General features: G+C 41.2%; 1 protein-coding gene across 1 annotated transcript in view; it reads right to left on the bottom strand.

Moving 5' to 3' along the window:
- Positions 1 to 253: 253 nt before the first annotated feature.
- The window catches only part of MCCC1 (methylcrotonyl-CoA carboxylase subunit 1), a 64,484-nt gene continuing 44,633 nt past the window's right edge, over positions 254 to 20,104 (bottom strand). Inside the window, exons 12-19 of the mRNA XM_049775836.1 lie at positions 19,307 to 19,416; positions 16,523 to 16,739; positions 13,601 to 13,687; positions 8,744 to 8,793; positions 5,828 to 5,965; positions 4,299 to 4,406; positions 2,186 to 2,257; positions 254 to 596 (exon numbers count right to left, since the gene is read on the bottom strand). Coding sequence (XP_049631793.1) covers positions 483 to 596; positions 2,186 to 2,257; positions 4,299 to 4,406; positions 5,828 to 5,965; positions 8,744 to 8,793; positions 13,601 to 13,687; positions 16,523 to 16,739; positions 19,307 to 19,416 — 896 coding nt within the window. The 3' untranslated portion in view covers positions 254 to 482. The remainder of the gene's footprint in view (positions 597 to 2,185; positions 2,258 to 4,298; positions 4,407 to 5,827; positions 5,966 to 8,743; positions 8,794 to 13,600; positions 13,688 to 16,522; positions 16,740 to 19,306; positions 19,417 to 20,104) is intronic.

A 20,104-nucleotide genomic window follows, 5' to 3' on the forward strand; every position in this document is an offset into this window, starting at 1 on the left:
TTAAGCACTTGTGGGGAGGCCTTACCCCCTGACCCTTTCCAACCAAAAACAACGCCCCCCCACAAAACCTTTATTTCTATGCCATGTCTCCAAGATATCTTATTGTCCATTTACATCACGGTTGTTACTGGGCAAGAAATCAGAGTTCAACAACCTTTAATCTCCCAGTTATTTTCTTTTGATCAAGTTTCTGCCCAGTTTCCTAAAGGCATGGTGCAGTATAACATTTGAGGCAGATATAAACCAGAGCAGCTTTCAATAAAAAAGTATGATTCGTTTTATTAGCATAAATACTTTGAGACACTTTACTGTATTTGTGATCAAGTGCATGATTTGCAAATGTGAAGTGATTTGGGCACAATCAGATTCATTTTGTGAAGCAGCTGTTACTCAGCCCTGGGAAAGGAGGAAGGCACATTTTTGGTTTATTATGGAGAAGATGCCACAAGGATGCACCGGCAGGCCATTTATTTTGTTTCCTTTTAGTCAAAATCCTTCTCTTCAAACTCCACTAACGGTGCATGCCTATTGACCTGAGAACCTTCTTTGTAGAACACTTTCTTGATTGTGCCGTCCTTTGGTGCCTTTATTGCATGCTGCAGAGAACAAGACAGGACAAAAAGTGGCTGTGAAACAATGAAGACTGAGAACATACCAAATCAAGAAAACCACACAAAGGACCAAAAAGATACTACAGAGATTAAGGCATTTGCCTTGTATGCAACCCATATCATTGGAGCCTTGGCATATAGTCCCCTGAGCTCTGCTAGAAATGACCCCTGAGCACACCGCCAGGAATAGCCTCTGAGTAATGCAGGGTATGGGTAAAACCCTACCTCCCTATAAAAGCCATACCAAAAAAAAATATGACTCCAACTTTGATGCTTTTTTCATCTTTGCCTTTTAAATCTTTTCTACGTAGCATCAAAAGAGGCAATGACAACATTTTTATGGTATGCTTAAGAGTTTGAGTGGGATTACCCCTCTCTTGACATACATATAACCCCAAGAGGTCACTAGTGGGAAAGTTCTGGTCCAGCTATTAAATCTCAGCTCAAACTGGCAAACTAAAAAAAAAATTTGGAGGCTGATGGTGTATGTGTGTGTGTGTGTGTGTGTGTGTGTGTGTGTGTGTGTGTGTGTGTGTGTGTGTTATATGTGTGCCAGGGATCAAACAGAGTGTCTTACATATACAACGTTCATGTAAAATTCTACAGATGAACTATAAGCCTGGTCAGAAAAAAATTTCTTTTTTGGTTTGGGCCACACCCAGTGAAGCTCAGGGGTTACTCCTGGTTATGCACTCAGAAATTGCTCCTGGCTTGGGGGACCATATGGGACACTGGGGGATCAAACCGCAGTCTATTGTAGGCTAGCATGGACAAGGCAGATGCCTTATGACTTGAGCCACCGCTCTGGCCCTAGAAAATAATCTTTTAATTGCTATTCTGTTTTGTTTTTGGGCCACACAAACATCTATCTGTGTTTAGGGTTTAATCCTGACACTTCACTCAGGGATCACTCCTGCTGGAACTTGAGGAACCAGATGGGTGCTGAGGTTGGCTACATGCAAAGTAAATTGTCCTATCTTTCTGACCATACAGAAAAAAATAAAGAACCCCAAGGTGACTTTAATCCATGGATAGGGCTGAAAACTACTAGCCTTCAATTCCCAGACATTGCCAATCTAAGTTATTGATATCAAGCATCCTGCATTTAGTATTTTAGGAAATATCCACAGCTTGCATTCCATTAGGATACTTCTGGACTCTACTGATGATTTCATCTTCTTCATATTCAGAAATGAAAAATACAGCCTCACACACTAAAAATGTATTGAAGGAAAGCATGGTTTATTTGTTTTGGTTTCTGCAGCTGCTTATGCCATCAGCCCATGGCTGATTTGGGGGGGGGGGTCACACCCAATGGTGTTCAGGGGTTACTCTGGCTCTGCACTCAGAAATCATTCTTGGCAGACTTGGAGGACTATATGGAATACTGGGAGTTGAACCTGGGTCTGTCCTGGGTTGGCCATGTGCAAAGCAAATGCCCTACTGCTGTGCTATTGCTCTGGCCCCATCCCATGGTTCTTAATATTAATTTGGTATTAACTTACAACATAAGGCACAATTATACCTGATGGCTTCCAGAATGCACTGATGACTAGACTCATAATTTCACTTACCTCCATTTTCATGGCGATCATGACCATTAGAGAATCTCCAGCTTTGACTTTGTCTCCGGCTTTCACAAACACCTAGAGAGTCAACATGATGGGTTAATACTGAGAAATTCAGAGGTACACCATGGTTCTGAAACAATTTATAAACATTCAAAAGAGGGGCAGTATAGTGGTTGGTGCACATATGTGTGTGGACCCCACTGGAGTCCTGGAATCCTATGGCCCCTTGAGTATCCCTGAGGTGGCTCCTGCAGTTTTGAGCAGTCACCACTACATCCTGGTACCTTAGCACCATTATGGTACTAGCCTGTCTTGCCTGGTTGGTCAAGCAATTGGCAGGACTATTCCCCTTGGAAGCCCCGAGTACTTTCTGCAAGTCCAAAAGCAGAAGTAGGAGTGTCAGTGGTTGTCTTGTTTGCCAAAAGCAAACAGTGCCCTGCAAATCAGAGGAGTGATACAGGCCAGTCTGCTCTGCTGGCATCCTCGCCAGTGAGGGACAGTTTAGCCTTTCACCTCTTGCCCTCATCACCTCATTTCCACTGATTGAATCAGATGAATATGTTAAATATCTTTGCATCTTTTTAACATCAATATATAGAAAAGACAAATGGCAAAAACAGGGGAGGACTATCATACTTAAAAGTGTTCACTATGGGCAGGGTAGAGGGTTTGTTTGGGGTCCTTTATTTTTATTTATTTATTTTGGTTTTTGGGTCACACCTGGCAGTGCTCGGGTTACTCCTGGCTCTACACTCAGCAATCGCTCCTGGCAGGCTGGGGGGACCATATGGGATACCGGGATTCGAACCACGGTCCTTCATCCTTCTGCATGCAAGGCAAATGCCTTGCCTCCATGCTATCTCTCCAGCCCCTGAGGTCCTTTTTTTTATTGGTGATGGTGGGGCCCTCCCAAACAGTGCTCATGCCTGGCAATACAGTACTGTTTATTAGGACCATCTCAGCAGTGCTGAGGATCGCATGACAGAATGTACTCCAACCATTAGTTTTTATCTCCTGAGCTCTGGTTTTCTAGTTCTTCAGATGTCTAGACTAGAGTTTCAAAACCCAGGTGTAGTAAATGTATGAACAATCTTAATGTACAAGAATTAAACTTATTGGCAATCCTGAAAAAACATCTCTATCATCCTTTTTACATGTCTAAACAAACTCATAGAGCCCAGATGGTTTCATTGTCTTCTTGGTTAATAGGGTTCTCAAAGAGATTTTATTTTTCCCAAAATATTTTAGAAACATTACATAGTAGGTTAAAGCTCTAAAGTTAAGGTATAGAGCCAAAGTTGTGAAAAATGAGAAGTATCACTCACACTAGGTAATGATTTAAAAGCATCTGAATAAATCATTGGTCTGGGTTTAGGTGTGAGATGTGGGGAGAATGAGATCCTTTCACATCAGACCCTTTGCAGAGTTCCACAGACGAAAGATCCATGAGAACAAGACCGAGTGCACCAGAGGCAGATGCTAGTCTCTCAGCTCACATTCTCTTGGGAAGAAGTGAGTGGGTAGGTCATTTGCCCTACAAACAACTGACCACTGTTCAATCCCTGGCATCTCATATCCCTGGCATCCCTAAGCTCCTTCAGGAACAATTTCTAAGTGCAGAAGTAGGAGTAACCCCTGAGCATTGCTATTTATGGCCCCCAAACAAAAACAAACAAAAGAACCCACACCAAACTTGAATTATATATAATTATATATATAATAAATTTATACATGATACAATATATATCCCATTTTAAGAAAAAAATGGAAGTAAAAGAAATAGCACAGCGGTAGGACATTTGCCTTGCACCCAGACAATCCAGGACGGATGGTGGTTGGAATCCCAGCATCCCATATGGTCCCCTGAGGCTGTCAGGATTGATTCTGAGCACAGAGCCAGGAATAACCCCTAAGCACTGCTGGGTGTGACCCAAAAACCTTAAAAAAGAGAAAAAGAAAAGAAAAAAAAAAAACAAGCTTTCCAGTAAAAGGATTTAGAGAGGGAAAAGAATATAAATAACAAAGTTCAGTGAGAGAACTTATTGGGCCTTCTTGGCTGTTACTACATGCACATACACGCACATACACGCACACACACACACACACACACACACACCTTTTCAATGGTTCCAGTCATAGGGGCAATGGTGCCTCCCTTGGTTCCTTCTGAGCTCACAGAAGTTAAGTATTTGGGAACTGGAATGCCAATCTGAATACTTCCTTCCTACAAATAGAAGAGAAACACAATAAAAGCAAAAATGGTAACCACAACATATTATTTTTCACAAATATCCAGAGGAAATAACTATTTTCAAGTTATTTGAGAAATATTAATCATCTTTTATACTACAGTTCTAATCTAGCTTTGTGAGTCAATAGAGTTTGCTTAACCCCTCCCAGACTTGATTTTCATTATAAAGGAATAAGGATACATGCTTCACAAGGTTTAAATAAAGGAATGACTGTACATAATTGTAGGTAAAGACAAACACTGTCTGTGAACTGGAGCAATAGCAGAGAAGGTATGGCACTACTAGGAATGATACCTGAGTGCAGAGCTGGGAATAAGCCCTTGGCACAGTGGGTAAAACTCCAAAACAAATAAATAGATAATAAAAGCCATCAAAAAGCCATTTTTCTTTTCTTTTTTCCTTTTTTTGGGGGCCACACCCATTGACACACAGTGGTTACTCCTGGCTATGTGCTCAGAAATTTTTCCTGGCTTGGGGGACCATATGGGACACTGGGGGATCGAACTGCAGTCCGTTCTAGGCTAACACTTGCAAGGCAGATGCCTTACCTCTAGCACCACTGCGCCAGCTCCAGAAAGTCACTTTTCTTAGATATCTAAGTATCAAGTACTTAGTCTATGTGAGTCTATATAATGTCTTATATCACCAGAACAACCCTATGAGGAATTATCATTCCTATTTATGGATGGGGAACTGAAGTCCAGGGTGTAGGACTAAGATTTTAAACTAAACAGTTTCTCATTCTAGAACTTGCATTGTACATAAGAGTCATGCTATGAAAAGCAGTAAAATGAGATGATCCTTGACTTTACCACATTCCATAGCTGAATGATTGGAATACTCAAGGTATCAAATCCCAAAGAACTGTAATCTGGAAAATATTTTCTAAATGTTGAGAAGATTCTGAAGAGGCCAGTCTAATAGATAATCAGTTTTCTTTCTCTGTGCATGCAGAAGAACTCATGGGGCAGTGGGATCCACAGGAAGGCAATGGGTTAGGGAACAAACTCCTAACCAAGTACATATATTGCTCAACTATTCTTTGACTTCTGGGAGGCCCCACTAAACTCCATTCACCTTCCTACTGGTCATCTTCCCCACAAAAAACATCAGGTCCACAGATGCTTCCCCCAAAGGTCATACCTTCCCAAATCCCAGGATTCCACGTCACAGGAAAAAGGTGCTGGGAAAAATATACAGGCATCAAATTCCTGAGAGAGCACTGTCCCCTAACTAAGGCTATCCTCTCCATAAAGGAAGGAGAGAGGAAAATGGGAAAAGGCCAAGCAATTATCAAAAAAGTAGGATTTTTCTAATTGTTTTCAATGGACTGGCTTGTTCAAGAATTTTCTCCCAACCCACAAACAGTATTATTTATTATAAAAAGTATTACCATGGAAAATAGGTAAATAGTATTCTCCAGTATAATTAGCTTTGTTTTACTAGCAGCTCCATTAACAGAACATTTCAGGTAAGTACAACCCTCCTCATTATAAAGGTCACCAAAAACCTGGAAAATTTTATCTTCAATCTGAAAGAAAACAAACACCAAAATTGACTTTCTATATATGTGAACAATTCTACAGAATCAATTCTACAGAATCAATAAATCAATTATTTACGATTAATAATTTCCAAAGGTACTAGGTTAATGTTTAATTAAAAAGCCATTAAATTAAAGTAATTTATCCTCTAAGATCTGTAAATAAAATACTCTAGGTAGGCACAGACAAATGGGGAAAAAGTTCTGTAACATAGTTACAGTACCATACATAAATGTTACAGCCAAAGTTTATTTGATTTGATTTTACTTTACTTTATTTTGAGTTTTTGGCTCAAGGGTTACTTCTGCTGGGCTCAGGGACCATGTAGATAGAATGCTAGGGATTAAACCAGGGTTTGGGGCTGGAAAGATAGCATGGAGGTAGGGTGTTTGCTGCGCATGCAGAAGGACAGTGGTTCGAATCCCAGCATCCCATATGGTTCCCTAAGCCTGCCAGGAACCAGGAGTAACCCCTGAGCATTGCTGGGTATGACCCCAAAACAAACACACACACATACAAAAACCCAGGGTTGGCCACTTTCAAGGCAAATGCCTTACCAACTGTGCTATCATTCCAGCCCCTAAAGGTTTATTTTAAAATGCTAATTAAAGGGGCTGAAAAGGGCCCAGAGAGATAGCACAGTGGCGTTTGCCTTGCAAGCAGCCCATCCAGGACCAAAGGTGGTTGGTTCGAATCCCGGTGTCCCATATGGTCCCCCGTGCCTGCCACGAGCTATTTCTGAGCAGACAGCCAGGAGTAACCCCTGAGCACCGCCAGGTGTGGCCCAAAAACCAAAAAAAAAAAAAAAGGGGGGGGGGGGCTGGAGAGATAGCACAGTTGTAGAGTGTTTGCCTAGCATGCATCAGATTTAGGACTAATGGTGGTTGGAATCCCAGCATCCCATATGGTCCCTCATGCCTGCCAGGAGCAATTTCTGAGCACAGAGCACAGAACCTGAGCACCACCAGGTGTGACCCAAAAACCAAAAAGAAAAAAAAAAAGCAAAATAAAGCAAAATATTAAAATTTAGTTGAGTAAATTATATATTATTAGTACTTAGTACTTAGGACCTCTACTGGTGCAAACGAATGTGCAACCTCCTCTAGTACAAAAAAACAGGTGTAAACACAGTTCCAGTGTGAGACTTCTAGCAAACCCTGGCTAGCATACAATCAGAATATATACAAACACAGTTAAAGAGTATGGCATCTGGGGAAGATGAGCATAGGTATCACAACTGGAATGCATGACTCCTGCTGCCCTCCTGCGGGTAGAGCAGTCAGGTGCAGTGTGATCAGTAGCATGTGTGACTCCTGGTCAGCACAATAGCTACAAAGGGGAAGGGAAGGGGATTAAATTAGCAAAAGAAAAGAAGAAAGAACACAGAAGGAAAGATAAGACAAGAGAATATGAAGCACAAGAGGAGGAGAAGGAAAAGAACTAAAGGACCTGGAAGGGGAAGGGAGAGAGAAGGCAGAGGGAGGGATAAGAAGACAAAGGGAGGGCCGGAGAGATAGCATGGAGGTAAGGCGTTTGCCTTTCATGCAGGAGGTCATCGGTTCAAATCCCTGCTTTTCATATGGTCCCCCGTGCCTGCCAGGAGAAATTTCTGAGCCTGGAGCCAGGAATAACCCCTGAGCACTGCTGGGTGTGACCCAAAAACAACAACAACAAAGAAGACAAAGGGAATATGAAGGGGAAGGGGCAAGAAGAAAAAGGAAGGAAAAGAAAGGGAAGGGAAGCAGAGGGAAGAAGGGGAAGAAAGGAAAGGTTAGGGGAGATAGTGGTAGGGGTTCAGAAAAGGGAAGAGGAAGGGAAGGGGAGGAAAAGAGAAGGAAGAAGGGAAGAGAGCAGTAGTAAAGGGAAGGTGAATGTAAGGGAAGGAGACGAAAAAGAAGGGACTGGCGAGGGAGGGGAGGGGAGGAAAGGAAAGAGGAAGGAAAGGGAATGGATAAGGACAGAGATAGAAGGGAAGGGGAAGGGATGGAAGGAAGCAGCAGGGGAAGGAAAGGAATAATAGGGGAGAGGAGAGAAGAGAAGGGAAGGGAAGAGAAGGGGAGATCTCTAGATCAGTCAAGTCAGAGACAGAAAGGATTCGGAGGTTTCCAAGCTCTTATGGGGTCTGGGTAAGGGGAGTATGGTATATTGTTTATAGGTACTGGATTTCAGGAAAGATGTGTTGGTGCTGATGGTGTCTATAGCTGTGCACCACTGTCAACCTACTTAACATCACTGAGCTGTGTGCTGGAAATGGTGTGCTTTTGATGTCAGGTCTCTGAAATTTTATGTGACATCTCTTTGGAAATATATGCATTCAGGTAACAAAGAAAATAAATGTGGTCCCCTCTACTTTTCCAAACAATAAATGTAGAGGATGTAACAAGCACAAACAAAAAAGCCCTTTGGGAGTGTCTTAATGATTTTTAAAAGAGTTGAGAAGTACTATAACAAACAGTTTAGAAATGATTTAGGTATAAATACAAGTGCATTCTTAAAAGTTAATTAAGTTGTTCAACTTAAAGCTTTCTTTTTTTTTTCTCTTTTTCTGGGGGCCAAGCTTTTATTTGTAAGGGAACCTAGACAATAAAATAAACAATTAGAAACTCTATAGGGGGTATAATCTGAAATAGAAGCACAAATGAATTCTCCTAACTATAGTTATAATAATCAATGCCTTAAAAGAAACCAGAGTGCAAGGAAAAACATCTATTCAGCATGATAAGATCAGATTCAGCTCTGAACTATAGAACAAAACCAAGGCTTACCTGCATGCTATATGACCCATCATGGTTATATGTTACAGCTATGGCTACATCTTTATAGAAAAAGGAGAAAAATTAAAGAAAAATTAGAAGACATTCTTTTACTCAGCGACTGAGATTCCATATGTAAAGACAACCAATTGTTAGAGATATCAGTATCTTTTAATCCTCTGCAATCAAGATTTTAAAAATCTACATTTAACAGATATATTTTTATGAAATTGAATTTAAATTTTTCTTTTTATAAAATGGAGTTAGTTCTTTAATGGTGGTAGCTGGTGGTATCTAGTTATATAGAGAGGCACCCAGAGTTTAACTCTGACTCTGTGGCTCAGATATCCCTCCTGAAGGGGCTTTGTCTCTTGAGCACTAATGGGAGTTACCTCAAAGCCACTTATCTAGAGTAACCCCTAAACACTACGGAAGGGAGGGAGAGAGGGAGTTTGGGAGAGAGGGAGGGAAGGATAGAGAGTGGGAGGGAGGGAGGAAAGGAAGGAAGGAGGACAGGAAGGAAGAAGGAAGGAAGGAAGGAAGGAAGGAAGGAAGGAAGGAAGGAAGGAAGGAAGGAAGGAAGGAAGGAAGGAAGGAAGGAAGGAAGGAAGGAAGGAAAAGACTGAAACCCAATTACAAACATGTTTAAAATCATGGTGCTTAAGTTATAAAAAAAATGCCAAGTTATAAAAAAATAAAAATAAATAACTTGTTACAGGTGGATAAAACATATCTATAAAAGGCCAATATATCATCCATAATAAATCAAAAAAAAGAAAGAAAAATAAAAACAAAAGGAAGGAAGAGAAGAAAGAAGGAAAGAAGGTAGGAAAGAAGGGAAAAAGAGGGGCCAGGAAGGTGGCGTAGAGGTAAGGTGTTTGCCTTGCAAGCGCTAGCGTAGGATGGACCGCGGTTCGATCCCCCGGCGTCCCATATGGTCCCCCCAAGCCAGGGGCGATTTCTGAGCGCATAGCCAGGAGTAACCCCTGAGCGTCAAATGGGTGTGCCCCCCCCCAAAAAAAAGAAGGGAAAAAGAAAAGATGAGAAAAGAGAAGAAAAGAAAATTCCTGGAGCAAGGGATGTAGTCCAAGTGCTATATATAGCATATACTTTGCCTATAAAGGCCTTGGGTTGATCCCTGGCACCACAATTTCCCCTGATTACCATAGGTGTGGCCCTTGCAGTTCTCTAATTACAGCACTGCTGCCCAGTATGGTTCCTGAGCATCATCAGATGTGTCCATATAACAATTTTTACAAGTTACTAATTTATCTGGGGTTGGAATGATAGTACAGGGTAGGGTGTTTGCCTTGTATACTGCCAACCTGGGTTTGGAACCCAGATGGAAATCCATCTGGTCCCCAAGCTCCATCAGAAGTGACTTCTGAGTATAGAGACAGTAGTCAGTCCTGAGCACTGTCAGGTGTGGCCTCCCCCAAATATTAAGTTTTCTATATCTTGATTTTTCATTCATAAAGTTGATATTAATTGTAACCCTAACATGCCTATTCTGAAATATAAATGAAATAGTCCACTTAAGTATAATATCTGACATATACCAAGTTCTCATTCTTAGCTATTATTATTATTGTTGTTGTTATTAAGCATAGAACAGGGCTCAACAAAGTTTGACTGCTAGTAAGAGAGAATGTTGTTCAAATCTTGAATGTTTACTTTAGATTCATAAACATTCTGGGCCCTGAGGCCTCATTCTTGGCATACTCCCTGATTTAACCACAGCCAATGTGGATTAACATTTATTAGAGACTATAATATATGTCAAAGTTGTTTTATTCATATTTCTAAAAAATAAATTGGGAAAGAGGCTACATGGTGGGACTCAGAGGCCCACTTCAGAGGTTCTTAAGAGTCGGGCCTGTGACTCCCACATTCAAATCATGCATTCTAGCCCTTTGAGCCACCTCTGACCCATACTGACTTGTTTTTGAAAAAAAAAAAGGTGAGTACAGTGAACAACATTCTGTGGGCTTTTCAAAATTTATTTTTTATTTTTTAATTTTGAAAATTTCCAAGAAATAGAGTCTAATTCAAAATGCTATTCAGTGCCTTGGAAGACCCATGTCAAACAACTGTTGGGCCACCTGAATTTTTTTTTTTTTTTTTTTTTTTTTTTGGTTTTTTGGGTCACACCCGGCATTGCTCAGGGGTTACTCCTGGCTGTCTGCTCAGAAATAGCTCCTGGCAGGCACGGGGGACCATATGGGACACCGGGATTCGAACCAACCACCTTTGGTCCTGGGTCGGCCATTTGCAAGGCAAACGCCACTGTGCTATCTCTCCGGGCCCCTCCTGGGTCGGCCGTTTGCAAGGCAAACGCCACTGTGCTATCTCTCCGGGCCCCGGGCCACCTGAATTTTAATTTGACTTACATTCTTATTTTGTAGTGTCAAGGATCAAAAACCTAAAACCTCCCACATGTAAGGCTTGTGCTCTACCATGGAATCACATTCCTGGGTCTTGAATGTCAACAATCATTGTCCCTGTGTGTCAATAAACAACACAGAGAGATTTTAAGATTGAAGAAGTCACAACTCTGTGGAGCTGAGGATGCTATTTTGTAGAGTGAAGAGAATTAGTTCACTAGCCTAACAGGGATGAGTGAGCCATTTGCAGAATTCTTCTATATCATGGGATAACACAAACGTTCTACAGAAAGCCTGAAGGCTTAAAGATATACCCAATGCTCTTGAGATTGATGAACATCTAGACTCAAGACAAAATAACTAAAGAGTCATATCCTAGCAACTCCTGTGAAGACAGATGTCTGTTAATATGCCAGCGTGTATCTACAGAGTTGAAGTAATTCTACTCTGTCAGGAGGAGGGATGTACTGGCAGGGTTCTGTTCTAGCTGATAAGTACCTTTTTATAATGGCACTATTATGACTTTAAGATATCCCACATACAAGGTGATCCCCTCCGTTTTCACTGGACTTTCTGCAAGTCTACTATAGAAGAAGGGATACTGTAGTCAGCTTACCAGGATTTTGGACTCTTTTTTTTTTTTTTTTTGGTTTTTTTTTTGGGGCCACACCCGGCGGTACTCAGGGGTTACTCCTGGCTGTCTGCTCAGAAATAGCTCCTGGCAGGCACGGGGGACCATATGGGACACCAGGATTCGAACCAACCACCTTTGGTCCTGGATCGGCTGCTTGCAAGGCAAACGCCGCTGTGCTATCTCTCTTAGCTACAATGTCCCAGTCACAAATTGATAAAATGTCTTCTGCCTCTTCTGACTTCTGTTACAAAAAACCAGTCTCAACTCTGAACCCATCCCAATTAGTTTGCAACTAAAAAAAAAGAAAAATAGGGGCCGTACAAGCAGCCGATCCAGGACCTAAGGTGGTTGGTTCAAATCCCGGCATCCCATATGGTCCCCCATGCCTGCCAGAAGCTATTTCTGAGCAGATAGCCAGGAATAACCCGTAAGCACTACTGGGTGTGGCCCCCCAAAAACAAACAAACAAACAAACAAAAAACAAAAAAAAAAAAGAAAAATATCCAACATCCTTGGGAAAAGTGCTAGTGAATGACTTGAAGCTAGGCAAGAGAGACTGCTGCTTCCAAGCCCTCAGAAGTCACATGACTTTCCTGGCCTGTTTCATCAGTCATACTTGGGTGCTATTTACTCCCCAAGTTAGTGTAAAAACAAAAAGGTGCAGGTGACAAGACATTTAATAAGTTATAGCTTTTTTATGATTTCACTATATTTTATGACTTTACTGCCTGAGCAATGAATAACTCTCCCTCTTAGAAGAAGTCTTGGGTATTGATTTTAACTCTTTGTCTTTTGGGGGTGGGGGAAGGTAGTGGAGGGAAGTGCTGGGGCATACTTGATGGTGTGGTTATTCATAGCTCAGAGATCACAACTGGTGGTACTCAGCCATATTGAGGTTGAGGACTGGGCTGGGGGCTCATGGCATGCAAGAGGCATTGCACACTGTACTATCTCTCTAGACCTAGGCATTATTATTACCTAAAAGCAATATATTGCCAATGAAGAGATATTACAAAGCAAAGCAAATACAAAGAAAAGAGGGAAAAGTAAGGTCTCTTTAAAACCTATACCAATGGCAAACTACCATTTCAGTTATTTTGCTACATATGTATTTTATGACATTATTTTTAATGAGTTTTATTTATTTATTTATTTATTTTTGGTTTTTGGGTCACACCCGGCGGTGCTCAGGGGTTACTCCTGGCTGTCTGCTCAGAAATAGCTCCTGGCAGGCACGGGGGGACCATATGGGACACCGGGATTCGAACCAACCACCTTTGGTCCTGGATTGGCTGCTCACAAGGCAAATGCCACTGTGCTATCTCTCCGGGCCCAATGAGTTTTATTTTTAACATACCTTTCTAGTATTAATTATTTTAAGAAGTTATATTTTGTAGACTGTAGTTTAATGGTATTACTTTTTATGACATTTTTAAGAATATTTATAAAATATAGAAAAATGCATAAAGAGGAAAAATAAATTTTACTAACTCTATTACCTAGAGTTAACTCAATTCTATTATGTAGGCATGTTTCCTTCAAAATCCAGTGTAGGGATTTTATTAGTGTAGTTTTTTGTGTGTGGGGGGGTGTACACCCAGTGATGCTCAAGGCTTACTCTTAGCTCTGAGCCCAGGGATCACTTCTAGTGAGCTCAGGGTAACAATATAGGGTTCCAGGCATCAAGTTTAGGTTGGCCATGTGCAAGGTAAGTGCCCTACCTGCTATACTACTGTTCCCTCCAGACCCAAGGCTAGGACTGTTTGCAATTGATCTTAACCAGGCTGAATGTCTTTTTTTAATCATATAAATGTAAAGTGAACATTTCCCTTTTAATGAAACATTACTTACTATTTGTACCGTCCTTAAGAATCATGTTTCTGGTATAAGAGGTATTTAATCTTCTTCCACTGCTGAATGCAAATGGAGAGTACTGATCTAGAAAGAAAAAATTCAACAACAAATTTATGAACATCTATTTAATTTATACCTTAGAAAAAAAATACAGAACAGAATCCTACACTGACAGCTTCAATATGGTTTTCTTGCTCTCATCTTTAAAATTTAAATCCAAAACAAGTTTCCCCCACTCTCCAAAAGTAGAACTTTCCTATTTGGTATGATCTGATAAGTTATTTTTAAGGTCTGAGAAAGCCCAAGTTTTTTTCCATATAAATTAAATGATAATGGCATTCCCAAAAATAACCTATCAAATTATACCAAATAGAAGGCGTTGTCACTTTTGGAGAGTGGGGGAAATCTGTATTTACATATACATCTCAGGAACTTCAATATGAAAAACCCCAGCTTCTCCTATACAAAAAAAAAAAAATCAGTGTATTTGTAGCTAACCCATTCTTTTGGTGGCTTAAACTGCATAATGATATCTCCTTTTGGATAGAAAGATGATTTTTCCAAGTCACCAGAATCTCTTCCTCTTACTTCTTTTCTTTCTCTGACCTCTTTTAGTTATATATGTTCCTGGTCTAGTCCATAGGCACGAACTTACAATCTTTCTTGGATGAGATCTAGGATCTATATTGCATAGCTAAATAGGAATATTTTTACAATACATTTTACAATACATACAATACATTGTATTGTATGTGTCAATTATAGTTAAATTAAAGAAGAAAGAAAGAAAGTTGGGAGCAAAGACATACTCCTTCCTAATAATACTAAGTTCAGGTCCAGAATACCACATGGGGCATATTTGATGCATTTCATTTAATGTCAAAGGACTAATAAACATAGAATACAAATATCCTAAAAAAAGTAATTATATAGCTCCTGTTTGCTTGTTTTTTCCTTGTATACTCAGTATTGAACCCAGGGCTTCACACATGAAAGGCAAGTTCTCCTCTACTGTTGGGCTTTATCTTTGGCCTAGACAATTTGTACTGTGTGTGTGTTTAAATAAATGCAGAAATTAAATAATAAAATTCTATTAAAACAGAGGCTAAGAAAATCATCCTAACATAATGAGATCAAAGGATTCAACTTTTTTCTTCTACTTGCTGTAATGTCAGAGTTTGTAAAAAATGGAGCAAGTGTCAGAGAGCTCAGATGCTGGCTCAATTTAGAGGTAAGAGCTTTCTAGTAGAAAACTGGCTGAAATTTCATCATGAGATGAGAATGGAAGTAACTCTACTATTAATCGTGGGTTACCTGAGGGAATGTAAGTCTTCAGTGCTAAGAAAGTTGCCGAAGGTTTTAAGGCCACAACAAAGCAGGCTGCATAAGGAGAGGCAATTAAGATGAGTAAAAGTTGTAGGAGGGGTGGGGCCTGAGCACAGTACAGTGGATATGGCATTTGCCTTGCTCATAGCTGATCTAGGTTCAATCCTTGACATCCTGTATGATCCCCTGAGCACCACCAGGAGTAATTTCTAAGTGCAGAAGCAGGAGTAAGCCCTGACCACAGCAAGGTGTCCGCCACCTCTACATTGTCAGCATGTGACTTAAAGTGTTTAGCCATAATATGTAAAGTTCTACTTTTTTGGGGGAGAGGGGTCATTCCTGGATCTGCACTCAGGAATCACGACCATATGGGCTGCTGAGAATGGAAACTGTTACCTCCCATTTAAGGAAAGCAGGCACCAGATGTGGTTTTTTCCTTCCCTGGTGCAGTGCCTTCCTCAAAAGAATTATTTGCCAAAAGGCTCGCTTAGCGAAGTCAATCATTTGACCCTTTGCGTGGATCATTGGCGGTAATTCCAACATGGCTGTAACATTACATTTTCTATTTGGCCACTATAGAAATCCAGCCTCAGCTCTCCTACAGACAAAGAAATGTCAGTATCAAAAGCCTGCCAAAAGTTCCCTGCTGGCTAGATCGTATAACCTGGCGCCAACAGCTTGTTTTTCTGAGTCTAACTCTATGATGGTAAACAATTATTTCTGTCCCCCCTAAAATCTATTTTTCGGCTACTACATAAACATCATAAATATCTCTGTCTCTCTCCTCCTGGTTTCTTGAAAAAACCTGCTTTTTGCTAAAACAAAAATATCTCTAGCTCTGGTTTCACTGCCCTCCAGCAGAGTTCTTTCTCACCTGAAGAACAGTCTTTTAATATGTAAATTTAAGGCCTGTTTCCCCATTTTACTGCTCTCCTGCTCTTTGAGGACACCTTGCATACCAGAGTCTGTGCTTATAAAAAGTCATCAGCTGAAAAGTAAATTTGTCTCTCGTTCCTTGGACAAGGGTCCTCATACAATGCATTTTGTGTGGTCTCATTTATTTCATTTTCATATTTCATATTTGTCCACTCATGCTCCTGCTTCTCTCCCTGTGAAAGGTTCCTGGACCCCATGAAGGTTCTGCTTAGCAACGCAACACATCTGCAGCAGAAACCTTGTTGGCCGCATGCAAAGCAAATGCCGTACCAGCTGTGCTATCACTTTGACCTCTGAAGTTCTATTTTATACTAGAAAATAGTAGAGGAGACGCCAAACACAGACAGAAAAAGGGAGGCAGGAGTGGCTGAAGAAAGACAAACAGATGAGAAATCTTTTTTTTTAATTAATATCTTTATTTAAACACCTTGATTACTAACATGATTGTGGTTGGGTTTCAGTCATGTAAGGAACACCCCCCTTCACCAGTGCAACATTCCCATCACTGATGTCCCAAATCTCCCTCCTCCCAACCCCACCCCCACCTATACTCGAGACAGGCTTTCTACTTCCCTCATCCATTCACATTGTTATGATAATTTTCAATGTATAAGGAGAAATCTTAATAAGCCAAGGAAAGAGAAAAGCAATCCTTACCTTGTGTCTGAATTCGGAAAGCTTCAGACATAGCTTTCTCTTTGAGGATGAGGCCCAGAGCTGCCTGGCACAAAAGTTCTTTGGCTACAGACTTCTGACTTGGCAAGAGTTCTTCACGGTGCTGAGGGATGAAATCGGTGTGCACATTTCCAGCCTCAAACTCAGGGTGGCCAGCCAGCCTGAGCAAGAAGTCAATGTTGGTGTGCAGTCCAACAATCTAGGAAGAGAATCAAGTCCACATCTTGAGTTTGTGGGAGGGAACAAACATCAGAAGATCATGTCAATGACATCTCCTTCAGTGAAGTGCTGTTGCTAAGGACACTCTCAGGAAAAAATGGACCCAAAGCAGGTTCAGTGGGGTTCAGTGTATGCCTTGCAAATATGTGTCCCCTGGGTTCAATCTCTAAGAATATACATACAGGGGCTGGAGAGATAGCATGGAGATAAGGCATTTGCCTTGCATGCAAAAGGACGGTAGTTCAAATCCCAGCATTTCATATTGTCCCCCTAGCCAGGAGTGATTTCTGAGCACATAGCCAGGAGTAACTACTGAGCTTCACTGAGTGTGGCCCCAAAACAAAAAGAAAAGAAACCTGAAATTACGTCTGCAATATAGGCTTGATTTACCATGTAGAATATTCCCACAAAGACTGGGAAAATTACAAAACAGTAAGCAGAATTGCTACATGTGGAGGGATGTTTTCTTCTTCTTCTTCTTCTTTTTTTTTTTTGGTTTTTCAGGCCACACCTGTTTGATGCTCAGGGGTTACTCCTGGCTAAGCGCTCAGAAATTGCCCATGGTTGGGGCTGGAGAGATAGCATGGAGGTAGGGAGTTTGCCTTTCTTTTTTTTTTGTGTGTGTGGTTTTTTTGGGTCACACCCAGCAGTGCTCAGGGGTTATTTCTGGCTCCAGGCTCAGAAACTGCTCCTGGCAGGCACAGAGGACCATATGGGGCGCCGGGATTCGAACCGATGACCTCCTGCATGAAAGGCAAACGCCTTACCTCCATGCTATCTCTCCGGCCCCTGGGAGTTTGCCTTTCATGCAGAAGGACGGTGGTTCAAATTCTGGCATCCCATATGGTCCCCCGAGCCTGCCAGGAGCGTTTTCTGAGCATAGAGCCAGGAGTAACCCCTGAGTGCTGCCGGGTGTGACCCAAAAAACCAAAAACAAAACAAAACAAAAAAAAAATTGCCCCTGGCTTGGGGAGACCATATGGGATGCCGGGGGATTGAACCGTGGTCCTGATCCTTGGCCAGCGCTTGCAAGGCAGACACCTTAGCACTAGTGTCACTTCACCGGCCCCCATATAATGTTTTCTTCTGACATTAAAATAAAAATTTATACCTGGATATAAAAGCTTTACGAGGCTCTAATTGCTGGTATTGAGGCTCAGTGTTAAGAGAGCACTTTCTACTGATTCATTCACCAACATATAGAGCTAATATATCAGGGACTATGAAGAAAATTAAGGCTGGCTAAATCCACTCTATTTTAAAGGGGATGATCCAGGAAGGACTCCAGAGAAGTGAACATTAGGGGCTGAGGAACATAGGATGACACCTGAACTAATGTGGGGGAAGAACTTTCTGGAAGAAAGTACAGAATGGCTCTGTGCAGGATGTCTAAGGAATAGCAAAGAAGCCAGTGTAGCATTAGAGGTTTGATCAGTTAATAACATTATAATCTAAATAATGTTAATACAAAGTTTAATAATTTATCACATAATAACAACTTATAGGTTAATCAATATTTCTATAATGTTCCACCAGTAAGGCATCAAACTTGGTGCACTAAAGAAACTAATGCACTATAGAAAAGAAATAAACACTAGCAAATGTATTAAACTGAATTTTCTTACTTTGTTTTCCTTTCTTTTTTATCTGCTTATTTTTGAACCACATCTGGCTGTGTGCAGGACTTACTCTGGCTCTTTGTTCACTCCTGATAAGGCTCAGGGAAATATATGTGGTGTCAGGGGTCAAACTTGGGTTGGTCAAGGCAGGTACCCTGCCCAATGTACTGCCTCTCTGGCCCCATAATTACTTTCTTTTTCCTTTATTTTTTCGGGGAGAGCATACCTGGCGGTGTCCAAGGCTATGCCTGACTGCATTCAGGCATCATTCCTGGCAGGCTTGGGGGACAATATCGGATGCTGGAGATCAAACCTGGGTTGGTAACATGCAAGACAAGTATTCTGCCCACTGTACTATCACTCTGACCTACCCCCCCCCCGTAACTACTGTCTTTGTTTATTTTATTTATTATTTATTTATTTAAATTTATGGGCCATACTTGGCAGCACTCAAAGGTTACTTTTGGCTCTGCACTCAGAAATTACTCCTGGTAGGCTTGGGGGACCATATGGATGCTGGGATTCGAACCACCACCCGTCCTGGATCAGCTGCTTGCAAGGCAAATGCCCTACTGCTGTGCTATCTCTTCAGTCCCATGACTGCTTTCTTTGGGAGTAAAAAATACCAATTTCCTGTAGGCTACACATAAGTAATTATCCTTTCTCTATGTTGAAGAGTAATTTCTTAACATATCTTGCTGAAGCCTAACATTAAGACTAATCTTTATAACTTTTTTTTTTTTAAACGAAAATCAAATTGTCTACATCTTTCTTCTGACTAAGAAACTATTCTGTGAAACAATTCTGTGAATAAGGACAGTTAGTGTAATGAAGGTGGCCCAGGCAAGGCAAAGGCTGACTGACTGGGACAGTTTTGCTGTGGATACACGGAGCTTTGAGGTCATAGACAAGGTCCTAGTTGACTCACATTGTACTGGTGAAGGCTGTACCTCAGTTTCGTCAAGGCTGCCTGGCGATCTGCAGCCCAGACAACCAGCTTCGCAATCATGGGGTCATAATGAACTGAAACTTCATCTCCTATAATAGAAAAACCATAATAGTCACTCAAAATCAAAGCTAAAAAAGGAGGACCAGAAAGATAGTACAATTGGGTACTTTGCAACCCATTCATTCTGGGTTCCATTCTTAGCAAGGTGTGTGCTCTCTTGAGCATCTCCATGAGTCAATCCTGAGCACAAGCCATGAACAGCCCCCAACCACTGCTGGTGTGGTCCCCTTTCAACAAACAACAGTACACTATCCTTCAGTCAGCATCACAACCAAGGCTGTGACTTCCAATCACTGCAACTATGGCATAGGGAAGGAGAGAAAAAAATAAAAAAAATAAAAAACAAGCCCCCCATCAATATAAAGGAATAAATTATGACCAGCTACATTCTGGCCATAATTTAGGAACATATCAGGAACATTTCACATTTAATTCTCACCAATTCTTACATAGCAATTTCACTGCCACAGATTTGTTTATGGGAAACTGAAGAGGGACATATTAAACCTGTTGAAAGTCTAAGACAGATAAAGCCAATCAAGTGCTTCTTGACCTACTGTCGGTCAGTCTATGATGCACAGGCTGGGTTTTACCACCTACTGTTCTCCTCCATCTTTTCAAAAGTCAGTGCAAACTCCCTTCTACTCTCTCATCACCTTCATCTCTATGCTTGGCCTTCCTCTCCCTCCAACTCCTCAGTCTCATCAGTAAAATAAA

Source organism: Suncus etruscus, chromosome 6 (assembly GCF_024139225.1).
Source record: "Suncus etruscus isolate mSunEtr1 chromosome 6, mSunEtr1.pri.cur, whole genome shotgun sequence".
Lineage (NCBI taxonomy): Eukaryota > Metazoa > Chordata > Mammalia > Eulipotyphla > Soricidae > Suncus > Suncus etruscus.